Here is a 15,858-nt window from a genome sequence, read left to right on the forward strand (position 1 = left end):
TTTTTGTATGAAAAGTGCTCTATAAGTAAAGTTTGATTGATTGATTGATATGACCATTTATATTTTTGCTCTTCGTTATTATATTTATTGTGATGTGTGAGCTCTGTGGCCAAATAATTTCCCTTGTATCCACAAGGGAAATTATTTGGTTTGTCTAAGTCTAAGTTGTATATTTTCATAATACATTTTTAATCTGAATTTTAATGGCTGGAATAAAGCCAAACTAGGGTTGTGTGTGAGGAAGTGTCGACCACTTCCTCACACACAACACAGAAAAATATCCTGTTTGGGTTTGTCAAATCTAGATCTCAGCAGCTTCTGAGAGGTGAGCACAAACTTATAATCTTAATATGTAGTTGTTTAATATTGTTAATGATTTTTAAAAAATATGGTAAAATACAAATAGACAGGGTAAGGCTCAACAATTTCATAATTGTTCACCTTTTACATTTCAGATTGAAAAAAAATGAGTTTAATTCATCAAGTAATTCTATATTTATTTGTGAGGACCACTCTCTGTCAAAATTACACAGGTATGTATGATGCAGACTAAAGCCTAAAAATTAAAGCAATTAAATCATTTTAAATTGATAAAAGACTCTGTTGTATATGTTATTTTACAGTTACTGTTTCCTTCAACAAAACAAAGCACATTACAAAGATGTACGGAGAGTGCTTTAAAATACCTTATGAATATACCCCACCATGGAAAAATGTAACGTTTCTTTATACAGAGGTCTGGTTTTATGGAAATACGGAATTGAGAAATGGCCCTTTAACGTTTCCAAGACACAATGGTTTGACATTGCAATCGCTGCCACCAGGAGAGTATGTTTTTGGCTTGAGACTTGAGTGGGGACACAATAAAACATACACATATCCAAAAACTGTTCAAGTTTCTGTGTCTGGTAAGTACAAAGAATGAAGTACATTTCACTTAGACTGCTACTGTTATACTGTTATTAATACAGTATACATCCAACACATTCCAAGTAATGCATTTTATTTCAGCTTCAACAAAAAGCCCCGAGGTGACAATGCATAATCTTATCAAAGGACAGCCAACTATTCTGCGATGTACTGCTCCTATGCTGTGCAACAGAGAATCTCCCGAAATCTCATGGACAGGGCCAAAGATGACTCCCATCCCACGACGGCACAACATTATGCGGTACAGCCCGAAGACTAGCACAGTTCAGATCACCCCCAGAGCAGAGGACCATAACACCAACGTCACATGTCGACTGCATTACAGATATAACGTTCTAACTGAAAAAACTGTCATCTTGAAAGTACAATGTAAGTGCCACGAAACAATATTATTATTTTCTCCTTAATACGGCTGGGTATCATTAAGAAGTTGCCGATATGATACATACCTCGATACATAGGCCACGATACATTACATATCTCGATACAGTGCACTTTCGATTCAATACAATATATTTCAAATCGATTCAATACAGTTCAATAAAAAAATAAAGGCTAAATCCTGGCTGTGATACTAAAAGTCTTTGTTAAACCACTTCTTGTGCAAAGTAAAAATGAAACACAAACATTTTAATCATCAAAACAGTGAATATGTCAAATGTGTCGCATAAATGAGTTTCCTTCCTTCAAACAAACAACAAAACTGCAGAGCTGTAACAAAATAATTTAATAAACTATACTAAAAAATATTCTTGGTGATATATTGATACAGCAGCCCCCAATATCGATACTGTATCATCACATTAAACGATACGATATATTGATATTTTGACTTTTTTGCCCACCCCTACAAATTAACTACATTTTTCTTTCAGATCCACCTAAAATATTAAGTTCTTCTAAGTGTGTTCACAAAGAAAATACAATTGTTTGCAAGTGTATAAGTCAAGGAAATCCCCTGCCATCTATACACTGGTTTAGCCCCAATGAATTCAGCGTCACAAAGTATAATGACAGCCAAACTGCAGAAGGAATCATGCACATTCAAGAATCTTACAACTTTACCATAAGATGTGTCAGCAGCAACTACCTGGGAAGTGAAACAAAGAATTTCACTGCTCAAAGAAGCATCTCCAACCCTACTTGCGAAACAAAAAATGGTAAGTTAGTATATTTAATGTTTTTTTTATTGCACATTAACATAAATTATGTCATAATAAATCAAAGTTTTGAAGACTAATGATGAAGAGAATAGTATACAAAAGATTTATATTGTAGCTGTAAGTGTACCCTGGAGCATCACTGGTGTTTCCCTTTGCCTGTGCCTCGTCATGCTCATAATAGTCATTTTCCAGTACAAACAGTAAGTACGCTATATCTGACTCTTTACAAAGTTAGTAAGTTAGTAATTGCAAATGTTTATGACTTCTAGAGTACTGAACTGTCTTTAAATTACAGGGCTCAAAAAAGAAAATGCAATGAAGAAGTGAACATGTATGCTAATCTGAGGAGGACCGCTGTGGAGCAGGAGTACAGTAATATTTCTCCACACCACAATTTAGAATAACTTAAATGGCAAATGTTTTTTTTTTTTTCATTTACATGTTGCATAGTTTTAAAATATGCTCTATAAATCTTGATTTATGTACAACAACAAATAACTAGTGGATTGCTTTATTTACATTTTGTACACTGTCAAAATGTAAGGCTTTATTATTTATTATGTTTTTTCTAATATGTGTATATGTATATTCACATGTATTGTGTTGTCTGTACATCTGTTTGTTCTGTTTTTATGAAGCACTTTGGTCATCTGAAGTTGTTTTAAATGTGCTATATAAATAAACTTCAATAAGAAATTTTGTGTTACTGGAGACTTAAAATAAAGTTTCTACTTGATAAATGTCTTGGTCTTAGTCTCTGCAGTATAATGTATTACACCAGACTGAGGCCAAACATCTGTTTTGACATATGTTTTGACTGAGATATAAATGAAGAGCCAGTTTATACCTAAATCCTCACTTCTGTTTTTCGTTTTCATCTGATTTTAACCTAAAGCTAAAATAAAACCATACAAACTGTAAAACACACTACAATCAGATGAAGCTCTGTGGTGAATTTCCTGTAGTATCTTTTCAATGTGTGAATGTGTGCCTTGATAAAGACCTTGTTCTTCCACTTGAACTGGACCCAGAAAAGTCAAAGGCACAGATAGCCTATATTTACAGATAGCTGAGTGTCTAAAATTAGTCTTCTCCAAATTCTTCCCGTTAAACACTGCATACTAGTGGTCACTTTGTTCAATATCTACTTAACTTTAGCATAGGTTGTTGGTATTGGGAAGTAACTGAATACATGTCCCAAGAGTACATATTCTGAATACAAATTTTGAGTAACTGTATTCTGGTAGTTACTTTTTCAGAATACAGCTGCTTTTCTCAAATCAAAGGAATACATGGTTGTACTTGATCACACAATTTAAGCTTCAAATGGCACAGCAGTGGTGAGTGAAATAGAAACCACAGCTTTTGTGGTGAGTGCATTTCTCTTTTTTCAGTGAATACTAGGAAATGCAAAACAGTGAAACAACCATGAAACAGTTTTTAATCCTGTGTTGTGTTTTTACTAGGGATGTAATGATAACCAAATCTCAAGGTACGATATTATCACCACGTGCATCTCATTGTATGATATTTACTGTGATATTTTGAGGAGGCTAATATAATTGTAGATGGGACTCATTTTTGCTTTTAAAATAAAAAATAAAGATTTTGGTGTGAATTATTTCCATCATAATCCCAAGAATTTAAGTAAAAAACATATATTTTCATGTTGTTTACACTGAAATGAATCATGAGATATGTAGTTTCTGATGTTCATAAGCTGTTGCTACTATAAAACCATGCATTTAAGCAAAAGAAGTTGTAATTTGACATATTGTGACAGTCCACGATATTACTGGGAGACTTTTGACGATATGATATCGCAATATTTCGGTTATTATTACATCACTAGTTTTTATACAATAATTTAAATGCAACTTGGTGTAGAAGTATTATTAAGTATTCTAATTACAGTACGCTGACTGGACCATATATAAGAATATAGTACAAAATACATTTTAATGCAGGTATTCAGTATTCTGTCACTAAATACATTTTCCTATCATTAACTATATGCAAGTTATTTCTCAATGATGTAAAACATATATATATTACTACAGCTACACATATGGCCATAAAATATCCACACAAAACTCTACCTCTCTATTATTTTCAAAATAATGTTAGATTGTGCTCTTCTGTTCATGCAGCTAACAAGAAACACAGTGTCTAGTTTGTACTTTATCAAATTATGCCCTGTAATCTATGAATAGACATGTGGTCACTATGCTGTCTCACACTGACTGATATAACATACATAGTACAGCAAAGTCCTATCTGATACAGGCAAAGTGACTGGCTTAGTTGATGATACGAGTTTTACCATGGCATTAGATCTTAATAGGAACCAAATGTTCTCTATACTGGACTGTCCGAACTCATTTAAACACGCTGTTATGAAAAATTCCAAATATGAAAACATTTTATAGTAATGACAAAGTCTTCTTCCCACATTACAACAATCACGTGCACTGTCCCTGAGCCATCATTCAGAAGAAACAGCTTTTTGTTATATTTCTCACTAAACCAAGCACAAAGAGATAAACTTGACGGCCTGTTTCGAATAGAGGCTGTGTAAATCCTGTGGCATGAGTGCATGAAGTGGAGACAGACCTGAGGGACGAGGATTAGCTGTAGTCCAGGTGGTCCTCATTTAGAGCTACCCCCAACAGAAACCAGTGACCTCAGCATACACCAGTTCAGATCTGCAGTGTGCGCTTTACAAAAATGCCCCGTGATATTTCATATTTTAAGTTAATATGTCTGATGAAGTGATTTTTGCATACAATGATCAACCTTGTAATGATTACTATAGATTTATTTATACTATCCTAAACAAATATAATGCCAAACACCTTCATACTAGGCAAGGTGGGTGAAGTGACAAGAGTGAAGAGTGAGTGCTGAGTTTCTAACTTTTGATTTGGTGGAAAAAAATTACACAGTAAAAACTAATACTGAGTCTTGTAAAAAGTAGGGCTGTCAAAAGTATCAGATACGAATCAATACCAATGCTAGTACTGAAACAAGATGGTCATTTGATCTCCTAAATAGTTTAAGAACATCCTTGATCTTTATCAGACCTAATTTTAAAACTACTGAAAAACAAACCTTTTTCTTAGTATCGAAATCAAGTTGAAATATTTACTCTGCAACAGCATTAATTTCAAGTGATAATTCAAACTACCTACATAATATGAAAGAAGTCTTTTTCACTTTCTTTCTGTGGTCACTTTACCTTTATACCAGATGCCTCACAAGAAGTCATTTTCCCAGGCCTGGGACAGTGACGTAACAGTAATCAAAGTCAAACTATACCTCTTGATGAATACAATAGCCAATAGAGATAATTATTTTATAATTATTCTTGTGTGTCAATTTAGTACCTTTAATAGAAATCTTTCAATAGAAACCCTACGACCTGAATAAAAAAGACCAAATATTGTCTCATACATTTGCTTAAGGATTTCACATAATAACTAGCATGCTCTAAAAGAAAGTTATTCAATGGACAAGCTTGTGCTAATGAAACGCTGTCTGGAAATGAACAATAATAACTAAACTTGTATTATAGAATCAGGTTTAGGCAAATACTCTCCATACATTTTGTGTAGGCTGATAAAGATGAGCACTCCAGGTATTGTGCTAGGCGGAGATAAAGTTGTGTAAACAGTACTAAATGGCAGTGAAGCTGTAGCTCTGAGATCTGAGAGAAACTGATCAAAGCGTCTTTTGCATGCAGCCACTGTCAGCCCCACGCAACTATCCTCCTTGTGTGTATGTGTGTATCCCATAGTGAGATGACAGACAGTGATGCGTCGGTTGTGGTTCCCTATAGACTTAATTTCCATAGTCTATGTTTGCACAACACCAGCAAGGCAAAGCGCCCCCACCTGCCTGCTTCACACAACACCTCACCTCAACCCCCCCCTGTTGTCCGGGGACGCAGTGTGCAAACTTCCAAACATTGAATGCTAAAGAAAGGCTGACATCTGGAAGGAACCTGCTAATGCCTTCTTTTGAATGAACAAATGACTTGGCCTCAGCGGCCTGGACGAGTGGAGTTTGAGTGATGGATAAATCTCCAGGTAGAGCTTTGCGGGTTAAAGACACGGTTATCTTTGACACCTCTTGAGCAAACAAAGCTTGGAAAAGAAGGAAAAGAAGGCTAGCAGGGTGAAAAGCTTTGGGGGGGTTGGGTTCATGACAGCTTCCCCGCTTGGCCTTTGAAAATCCCTTTAGCAAAAAAAAGGAGTGGGTCAAAGTAAACGTCTTTCCAGGAAGTCCCAACTCCGGAGCGTTTCTGCACATTATTGTTGGAGGTGACATTGTATGAAGCGCTTTTCGATACGCTGCTTCTATACTGTTCTTTTCGGAGGTAGAAAGACCACCCATTAGTTGGTATGAATGAAAATGCCCATTCAATCTCTTTTTCAGTCCTGTCTTGTAGCTCACTGCAGGCTAATCTTTGGTGCAAGCTTTCCAAAAATCAAAATCTGGAAAAGTTTAGAATTTTTTTACGCCAGCAGTAAAAGAGTAGAGCTCACTGGACTGACAGCTGAGACTCGGGAGGCCCAGCCTGCTCAGGGTAAGCTTTAGCAGTGTTAGCGGTGGGGTGGCCATGGGGTATTGTGCATGGAGCTGACACTGACACTGACAATGATGAGAGGACAATGAGACTGCAGACTGCGGCTTGGGGGGGCCACAGTGACAAACTTCAGGGACTTATGAATGACACAGGGAAAGAAACTAGATGTAATATGCTTTATAGGTACTATTTCAGGGGGCAGTTAGCATTAAAGGTACACTATGTAACTTTTCTGGTAGAGAGTTTACCACTTGCTTGGCTCCATGTAATGTTCCACTAAATATACACAGTATGGCATTAAACTGACTAACTGTAGAGAGGTGGCTCTGCTCCCAGTAAAAAAATCATGTTGATTAGGAACAAAACCCCTTCTAAAAGAATAATTGCAAGCTACAAGAGATTTTTGCTATACAATATACTGGAGCATTTCAGACAACAATAACAACTTTAACCATTAAGTCAAGCATGTGGTGGATAACCCACAAACATAATGCACCTAACCACCCTAAGCTAATTAAAAATGAACTAGCTTACTAAGTTTTACAAGGTTTACTTACAGATTGTGAAGGTCTTGATTGTCATGAGACTTGAGACATTTTGGATTTTCTGAATACAGCAAATAACCAGCAAAACATACATTGAATGTAAATGAACTCACTACATCTCAGTGGAGAGATAAAATCCAAAGGGGGCTCTTGGTCATTTAGTTTCAGTACTCTACCCCATGGTTAGTCTTGATTAACCATCACCAATTCTCAATTTAGTTGGAACTTTTTGTTTTGTTTAAGCCAAGATGACCTCTCAAGGTCTTCCCACATGTTATTAAGTGATTAAATGCATTTTTCTCAAATCTCATAATGTTGGTTTTGAAGTTGACCTTGCTGTATTCTCTGACACACATTAAAGAACAAATAAACTTTTATTTAAAGCTGCCCTCTTAAGGTCAATCATAAAAGTATGGCTATTCATCTTATAGAATACATTTACCTGATCCAAACAGTTTGCCTTGGGACACATGGTATTCTTATTGTCATGACTTTGCATCATGGAACCGTCTGGATGTATTTAAACTAACAGGATATAAACAGAGATCAGGGCTTATTTTCAGGAAGTCTTAATTTATGAGAATCTTAATGAGGTAGGATTGTAACAGCCACTTTTATGGGAAATTAGGTTAATGTGGGCATCCCTGGGAAGTGGGAGTGGGAACTACACTTCTTAAAAGAACAATAGTCCGTTTAATTTCTAACTTTCTAGTTGAAACATTTTATTACATTTTTTGTGACAGCAGGCTCTTCCAAAGCTTTTATTTAATTCTCAAGTGAACCCAGTACACCAACGCAGTTCAAAAGCCTTTGGTTATATTTGCAATGCATGGTATTTGTTGACTTTATTGTCCCCATACAGACATTTGTAAGCTGCATTTGACCCATCCTTCAACCAGGGCCTCTATATAACCTGGATCAGACTGCACCCAGAACCTATCCCCAGGTTGTGAGTAAGTATAGAATTAAAGCATCACGGAAACAGTGTTTAAAATAGAAAGTTTGCTGCGCTTCAAAACTGACACATCCCCGTGAAGGCTTGGTCCTGATTGGTGAACATAGCTTCATATTTTGTCCATTGACTTTCTCCTTTTCAGTCTCCCTTTAATCCAGAGTCTGCGTCCTCAGTGGTTCTCCACAGAGGGGCCATTATTCCAGGCCTTATTACTGCGCCCCTCGCGGCTTATCTCCTTCCTGGTGACAGTCTTTTCAAGCCTCTCTCTAATGACCTGGGGAAGCTCACATGCTACACTTCCCAGGGCTGCGGGGCCCGCTGATGTCAGAGGGTGGCCCCACGCAGGGACTCCTGGTTCTGCCAAAGGAGGAGGCCGAGCAGTGACAGGCGCAGCGTTCACTTTAGTTTAAAGAGTGCCTCTGACATGATGGGGCATAAGATTGGTGGTCATATAATACGCAGTCAAAATGAACCACACCGGTAATAATTTACACGTCAGAGGCAAAGAGTTATTAATGAAAGGAAATCACAGCAGTCATTATTCACATTTTCAAAATCTTCTGTGATTTGTCAGTAATTTATGCTTTGCTTTCAGCAGTTTATGGCTTGATTAAACATATGCTGCTCATTCATCTTAGTCAGAGGCATAAGGCGATTGAATTGCATTCATGGGAGCAAAATGTTTTTTCCTTCTTTCCTTTTTGTCCCAGCAAATCAGCAGAATGCGTCCCAGAATGGGACCTCTGCTTCTATTCACCCAGGGCAGATTGCTTTCAGTTCTCTAAAATGAGTCCAAAACATTGCATTACAATGTACAACAAATCTCCAGACTGGAGACTTTTCAGAGGAGCGGTCCCCAGCTGTTTCCAGCCAGCTACCTTATTCACATACATCTTTAAGCCACACAAGTCAAGCAGAATCACTGAAGAGGAATAAGCCTGGTTTTCTGCTAATTGTTAATCACAGCATGCTTGATTTATAATAATAAAACCTAATACTGGTTCCCTATGCCGTATTTCTTTCAAAACATTCACAATACGCAGGGTTGTCTGTGCTACGTTTATCTACATGCAGTACTTTGATCCCAGAAATGTCATAGGTGCCCACTGTTTTGCACAGTGGGCACCTATGACATGCATGAAGAGACTGGCACTTGACTCTATACTAAAATCTATTATTTCAAGAGTGACTTCAGTTCAGTTTTATTTACCATTACACAGTTTACGTATGTAATGTACCTTTGTCTTTTCTGTCCCACACTAACAAGATTTAAATGTCCATGATTTGCTGTTATTTCGACAAGTTAAGCTTCCCCTTCGTGTCAACAGACGAGAGGGATTTACAGATATTTTTCAGGCCAGAGTCACTGATGCCCTTTAACCTTTTGTTTTAGACACTGTTGTCATTAGTCACACAGACACAGTTTTAATTACTCTCTGTGGATAAGACTTGGGTAAGTTACACCAGACCATACATTAATGGTGTTTACAGGGGGAAGTGACTGCATGTTCAAATGTAATTAACTAGGTTTTTGTTAGGTACAGACACTTACAAAACATTGCATGAAGGGGATTATTTAAGTTTAAGTAAAACACAGTGCAAGTGGACTCAGGAAAGATCAGGCAGTGCCACTGGCTCTATTTTTGGTTCACTTTTAAATATTTTGTATAAAGATCCTCTATTTCAAGATATATGTTCAGAGAACATTCATAACCAACTTCATTATCTATCAACGTAAGAACATTTCTGACACCTTTGTGTGGTCTTAATCTCTACAGTCTACATTTTATCCCCTGTGTATCCCAGAGACAGATCTAAGTCCGTGGTTATGAGTTTGACAAGTCGCCTGAGCTAAAAAAGTCCTCCAGACTGTGGCATCAAAGGGTGAAGAGGGTAAAGGGGGCTCTGATGATAATGGAAAGTGTTTTGACATCCAGCTTTGAGTAATTATTGGATTTAGATAAGGGGGGAATTCCATCCAATGTGAGGTAAAACAAACAAAACAGAAGATTGCAAATTATTCCACCAACAGCAGCAGCAGCAGCCCCAATGTAGCCCCAGGCAACTCTGCACATTACATCATTCTTGTAATCACACTTCCAACAATGGAAAATGCATGTTGGTACAGTGCTGCAAGGCCTGCAGGCTGAACACAGGGTCAGCTTAAGGGCACCATGTTTCTGGAGTATTTAAGGCTTAGACATACAATAATAGTGATACATCCTTGAGGCCAACTGTCTTATCAAAACATTTTAAGACATATATTGACACTTTATTACCTGAGCACCCAAATTAGTAGGTATGATGTAATAATTGCTTGTTGACATATGGACAGTAGAGATGGAAAAAGAGTGACAGTGGTGATGGTAGTTTTGCTGAGGAACTATCTGTAGCTTTTTTAGCTGCAATTCTCACGTTCCTAGTAAGCATGAGATATATTTTTCAGTGTAAAAACTGCAAGCACTAACAGATCCCTTTTGTTGCTTCTTAAAAATAGGGTATGGGTTCAATCACAACTGAACCTGCATTGCCAGAGCCTTCCATGGCCTTAACCTGCAAATAAGACAAATGCATTTTTCTCTCATTCTCAGTATGGGCCCACTAGATTTCGGTGTTAGAACAGGCAAGCCATGTTAGAGACTCATGTGGTGGATAAAAGAAGGTCACTCTCCTTCCCTAAGTATGGGTCAGGGCATGTTACAGAGAAAGTAACTATGAGAGCTTATGATTTATGAAGCATTATTTGCGGTTAATATTGTAGATATCTTTCACTGTGCACTCTTCAAACCTTTTGGGAAGGTTGATCACAATAAATCACTTTTTTGACTATGCCGTCTTTATTACTCAGAAACAGAACCCTGTCACAGAGGCTCATTCTGCTTTCAAACTGGATGATCATCTTGAGAACCAAAAATGGAGATAATTTTGTCATCTTGTATTTTGTATATTTTTTGCAGTGCTGGATATGAACATGTCTATCTCTTATCTGGGGACAGAGATAAGATCAGGTCATGTTTGTGAAATTTGAAATTAAAATAAATCTTCATATCCTACCTATTAACTATGCACTATACATACATGTCTGGGACTGGCCAGACCAAACATACTTTGACAATAACTTTGACAACATTCAGGTTCTCTCTGGCCTTTGCCCTAATCATGTACAAGGCATTAAAGGTAATGGCTGCTCTGTTATCCTTAGTTCTCACATACCACACAGCCCTCAGAAGCCAGCCACTCCAGTCTGGCTTTAGCCCCCTCAATGCATCCCTGGCTAGCATCTCCCTCTGCATCACTTTACGTTGACATTTGTCTCACACACCCAATTTGTCTTCATAATCTACTTTTGGTGATTTTAACATTACCAATACCTACTGTTTGCTTGGAAATATCCTGCCATTCTCCAATTCTCAAACATAAAGTTATCTAGTCTGATCTGGTCTCCTGTTCCTTTACCTTTTGTAGTTGTAAAGGCCACAGAGGAGAAGTAGGTGACGGGTGGCCTTAAGTGAGCAAACAGTCTTATCCAACACTGTGGAAAGCTAGCGGCAAGTGTTTGTGATAGGATCTGAACTCCATCAATGACACACAGGCGTAGACTCAGGGGGGACATGTGGAGCCAGTCAGGTGACTTTTTTAGGAAATGCATAGATAAGAGAGGGTAGTTTTTTATGAATGGGAGCAAGAACTTTAGTAGTAGATTATAATTTACTCTGATAAAGGACTGGTACTAAATGTACAGTAAGTAGCCCATTTGCTGTTAAAAAAAAAAAAAAAAAAAGGTACTACAATCGCAACTAAACCTACCTTAACTTGTTTGTTTGTTTGTTTTTTGTTGCAATATTTGTATATGTACAGGCCATGCATCATGTGAAAGCGTACTGAGGACAAAAACAACTAATTACAACATGGCCACCATGTCTAATGTTAATTATTTATACACGAGCAAGGCAATTGTTATAGGTAAATGTGATATTTGATATGCTACATGCTACTTCACAGCTCATGTTTATGTAACTTTAAATCTAAATCTTACAAATTGTTCCTGTAAAGAATAAGATTCCTTGAGAGTAAATTTAAAATTAGTGAGTTAGAATAAAATCCAGAGTCCAAACAAATACTGAGTCAGCTCAATATTTAATAATGTTCTTCCACTGTTTCCTCTACCCTTCCTTAATTTCTACCTGTCACAGACATGTATGTGTTCAAAGAATCCTGATCCATAAATTGCTGTCAGCCTTGTGACCTGATAAGAATAAGCTGTTGTAAATGAAGGAACATAGATCTGATTGAAATTTACAGTAGATAACATAAATGCTCACCAGTGAGTTCATGGTGATCACAGACAGACACTATATACGCTAATTACATACAAACAACTAGTACAGCATTATATTACCAAAGGGAGCCGGTGAGGTCAGTTTACTGTGGGTCAATTGCTTCTAAAGACAGCAATAATGATAATCCCAGGCCTTTAATTTGAGTTTCCCAACACTGCCAAGGCCTTGGACGTACACTTGTCTTCAGCAAGTGCCACTGCCTCCAGCGTTTGATCTACTCTGCAATTACACTGAGTTGCAATCATCAGCACATCCTCAGCACAGTGACTCAAGTTAAAGGGATTCAGACTTTGACAGCCTGTTCAGCCGTGCTATTGCTACAGCTATTTCAACAGACTGTTTCTTCTTTTGCCTCTGATTTTCACAAAGCACTGTTGTTTAACACTAGGCTTCTTACAAAAATAACTATATTGATTTATTTTAGCCTGTAAAAATCAGCAATATTTTTGGACCCTTTATTTATAGAGCCTGGTTTTAACTGGGCTAGTGGGACGACAACAAAGACAACATTCGAGCTACAGAGCATAGGAATATCTATTACTACATAGTATTAGTATTATAGCTACTTCTTCTAAATACTGCACATTAGGTTTATTGTACTTATTTTTTGCATCTTGAGTTATTCAAAAATTTTGAAGTGTGGGTTAAGTGCAGTTTTTACAGTTTCAGTGTCTTAAATTATCTTGAGCACTGATTTTTTTTTTTTCATTGAAATATTGATTTTCAAAGATTGTTTTACTGATTAATTAGTAGTCATTGTCATTGTAATTCATCAGATTTCACAGTATCATGTCTTTAGTAACAGCAAGCAGTACAAATGCACTGAAAAACACTATGGAACAAACATAACTATTCCCTGTAAAGTGCACTATACAACTATGGGATCACTCCACTTCACTTGTCTTCATTAGAGATCTGACATTAGCTCAACAGGAAAACTATTACTTCCTTGCAATAATCCAATGTATTGTTGTAGTACAATTATGGAAAAAAAAACATGGATTCCCTTCCCATTCACATATACAATGGAGTACGAAACCACAAAAGTTAATAGACTAAGACTTCAGTGGATATGCCCAAGCCTCCATGTCATCCACATCCGCTATTATGTTCCTCTTTAACAGTCTGCCAACCATGGGAAACGACCAACTTTTCACCTGATGAAAAAAATCTGCTTGAGCTTGGTTTTTTATTCATGCCAGTATTAAAGTGGCATATGCAAGTTTGGGTTATTATTGCCTTTGTTAAATGATTAAGAGGTTTATTCAGTAAAAACGCTATCAACAAGCCATAACGTGTATGACAACATTTTCATGCATATTGCTAATATTCTTTAAACAAGTTGTTTTTTCTCATTTTAAACAAGTCATTCATTTTAAATTTCCGTATGTTTATTCTATTTTACAACAAATCTTAACCAAGATTACCAAGATTATTACTTTAGGTTATTTTGACGTCTTAGTGTTTTTACAGCTCAGCAGTAAAATCCAAAATTTACAGTTGAAGCTCTTAAAACTACTCTTTTCTTCTTTAGCTACTTGTTTCCCCCAGTCTCATTCATCAACATGTCTCAACAGATTTTGACAACACACCAAAGAACAAATCTGACGTGGTATTGTTTTATATTTTAAAGAAACACCCACCTGTGTCTGTCTTTTGTCATCTCCGGGTTGAGCGTCTTCTCATGGCCCCAAAGCTAAAATCTATGGTGGACTTTGAAGTTCCATTGTGACAGACTGAAGTCACTGTGCAGAGCTGCCTTGGGTTATTTATCCATCTAAAGACCGGTATTACTTGACAACAATAGAAGGGGAAAACCTAAAGAAAGAAAGATCAGGGAAAAAGGGAAAACAAATTAGGATCTTGCAAATGATTAGAAACGCTCTTTGTATGAGGAGACGGAGGCAGATTATCTTGCATGCCACCTGTGGTTCAAACTCTCAATACAGTAAACTCTGAGTTTATTCATGAGTAACAATGAGAAAAAAATGACAAACTAGATGTCACAGATTCATAGAATAATGGAATTTAAAAATAGGTTGCATTCACTTCTTTCATTTCAGTTTTTTGGACATTATTTCTGGGTCATGTGTAAATGCTAAACAGTTGCAGTTCTTTCCGTGGCATGTGAAGCTGTGGATTAGTGCAGAAGAGCGTTGGATTACTGGAGTCCTGCTGGGATGTCAAAAGGCCATGCTTGCAGCCTTCACCCTCACCCCAAACATCTGAGCCAGTTCTAACCCTCCTCACTCTGTAGACGATCACAAGTCTTGGAGTGTGCACAGTTAGTACTGACCCTCTGCAGTACTTGGTAGGAGCCATGATATGTTACTGGGCCACACAATAAAAACACTGACTGGTCTGGTCTGGTTCATTGCAAAGACAGGGGAGCAGGACTATAGTCATAATAATGGGAACCTTTGAACAGTAAGTTTAAAGTTTCAGTTTTGTCTACAGCTGTTTTCCACTTTTTCTTGTTGTTTGTAATGCGTCTGTTAACACAAGCAAAATAAGTTTTCATGGTAATCCTGAAATGCATCCTTACAGTCAAAATGATCTATATGACATCAAGTATGAGATTAATAAATAAATATCAATATGTATGAACCGTATCAATACGTAAGAACCGTATCCACAGACAAAGAAGTTTAAACAAACTAAGAGAAAACCCTTCAAGTGGTAGATCCAACCTGATGAATGATATATGAAATATGATTATTAAAATGGCTATACTAACTTGAAAGCAGGTTTACCTGAGGAGGCTGAACCTCTGCCAATGTCATGGACTTTCACCCTGCATTAAAATGAAAGTTGTAGAGATTTAGGGTTTCTATACTTACGACTTTGTGTATATGTGTCTTACTCAGTTAACTTCATGCAGTGAATGCTTTTGCTTTGCAAGCTCCATGGCCCCCTGCCAAACATCCCAGAATAAACCCAGCTAACAAGTCCGTCTTCAGGCAGGGGAGATGCCAGTGCTTTTCCTTCTCATGCTGCTGCACCCGGCTGGACAGATCATTTGGGATTCAAGCCAACTTTTTTCCTTTGGGAGGAAATATGAGAGGGCAACCTCCTGCAATCAGCCAGTGTCAGTGAGCACTCAAGTGCAACACGACGGCGACAGGCCACTCCAGAGGCATCAGATCAGTTCTACAGAGAAACCCCCCGATGAGCTCTGATTCAAAGTGAAAAAAATAAGCACTAGAAAGATAAACAGTTGCAGCAAATATGGCAATGATCTGTAACAGACCAGAGAAGAGAAATGAGGGAACAATTAGAAGATGAAATTATACACTTTTAAAACCTGGTGGCTTATATTGAGTGTCATTGTGTACAA

General features: G+C 37.3%; 1 protein-coding gene across 3 annotated transcripts; it reads left to right on the top strand.

The window, feature by feature from the left end:
- The first annotated feature begins 296 nt into the window (after positions 1-296).
- On the top strand, positions 297-2,507 carry LOC110169456 (sialic acid-binding Ig-like lectin 14). Of its 3 annotated transcripts, none has more exons than XM_055155626.1 (8): positions 311-325; positions 456-533; positions 624-736; positions 825-908; positions 1,012-1,299; positions 1,806-2,090; positions 2,209-2,293; positions 2,389-2,507. In XM_055155626.1, exons 3-8 carry the CDS (start codon positions 706-708, stop codon positions 2,495-2,497), a joined length of 882 nt encoding a protein of 293 aa, XP_055011601.1. In that variant the 5' UTR covers positions 311-325; positions 456-533; positions 624-705; the 3' UTR covers positions 2,498-2,507. The 3 variants fall into 3 exon arrangements, with proteins under 3 accessions (XP_055011600.1, XP_055011601.1, XP_055011602.1); XM_055155627.1 differs by having other exon boundaries at positions 624-663; positions 735-908; XM_055155625.1 differs by having other exon boundaries at positions 297-325; positions 624-908.
- Positions 2,508-15,858: the final 13,351 nt, after the last annotated feature.

This window comes from Boleophthalmus pectinirostris, unplaced genomic scaffold (genome assembly GCF_026225935.1).
Source record: "Boleophthalmus pectinirostris isolate CB_2022bp ecotype Guang Dong unplaced genomic scaffold, ASM2622593v1 HiC_scaffold_2, whole genome shotgun sequence".
Lineage (NCBI taxonomy): Eukaryota > Metazoa > Chordata > Actinopteri > Gobiiformes > Gobiidae > Boleophthalmus > Boleophthalmus pectinirostris.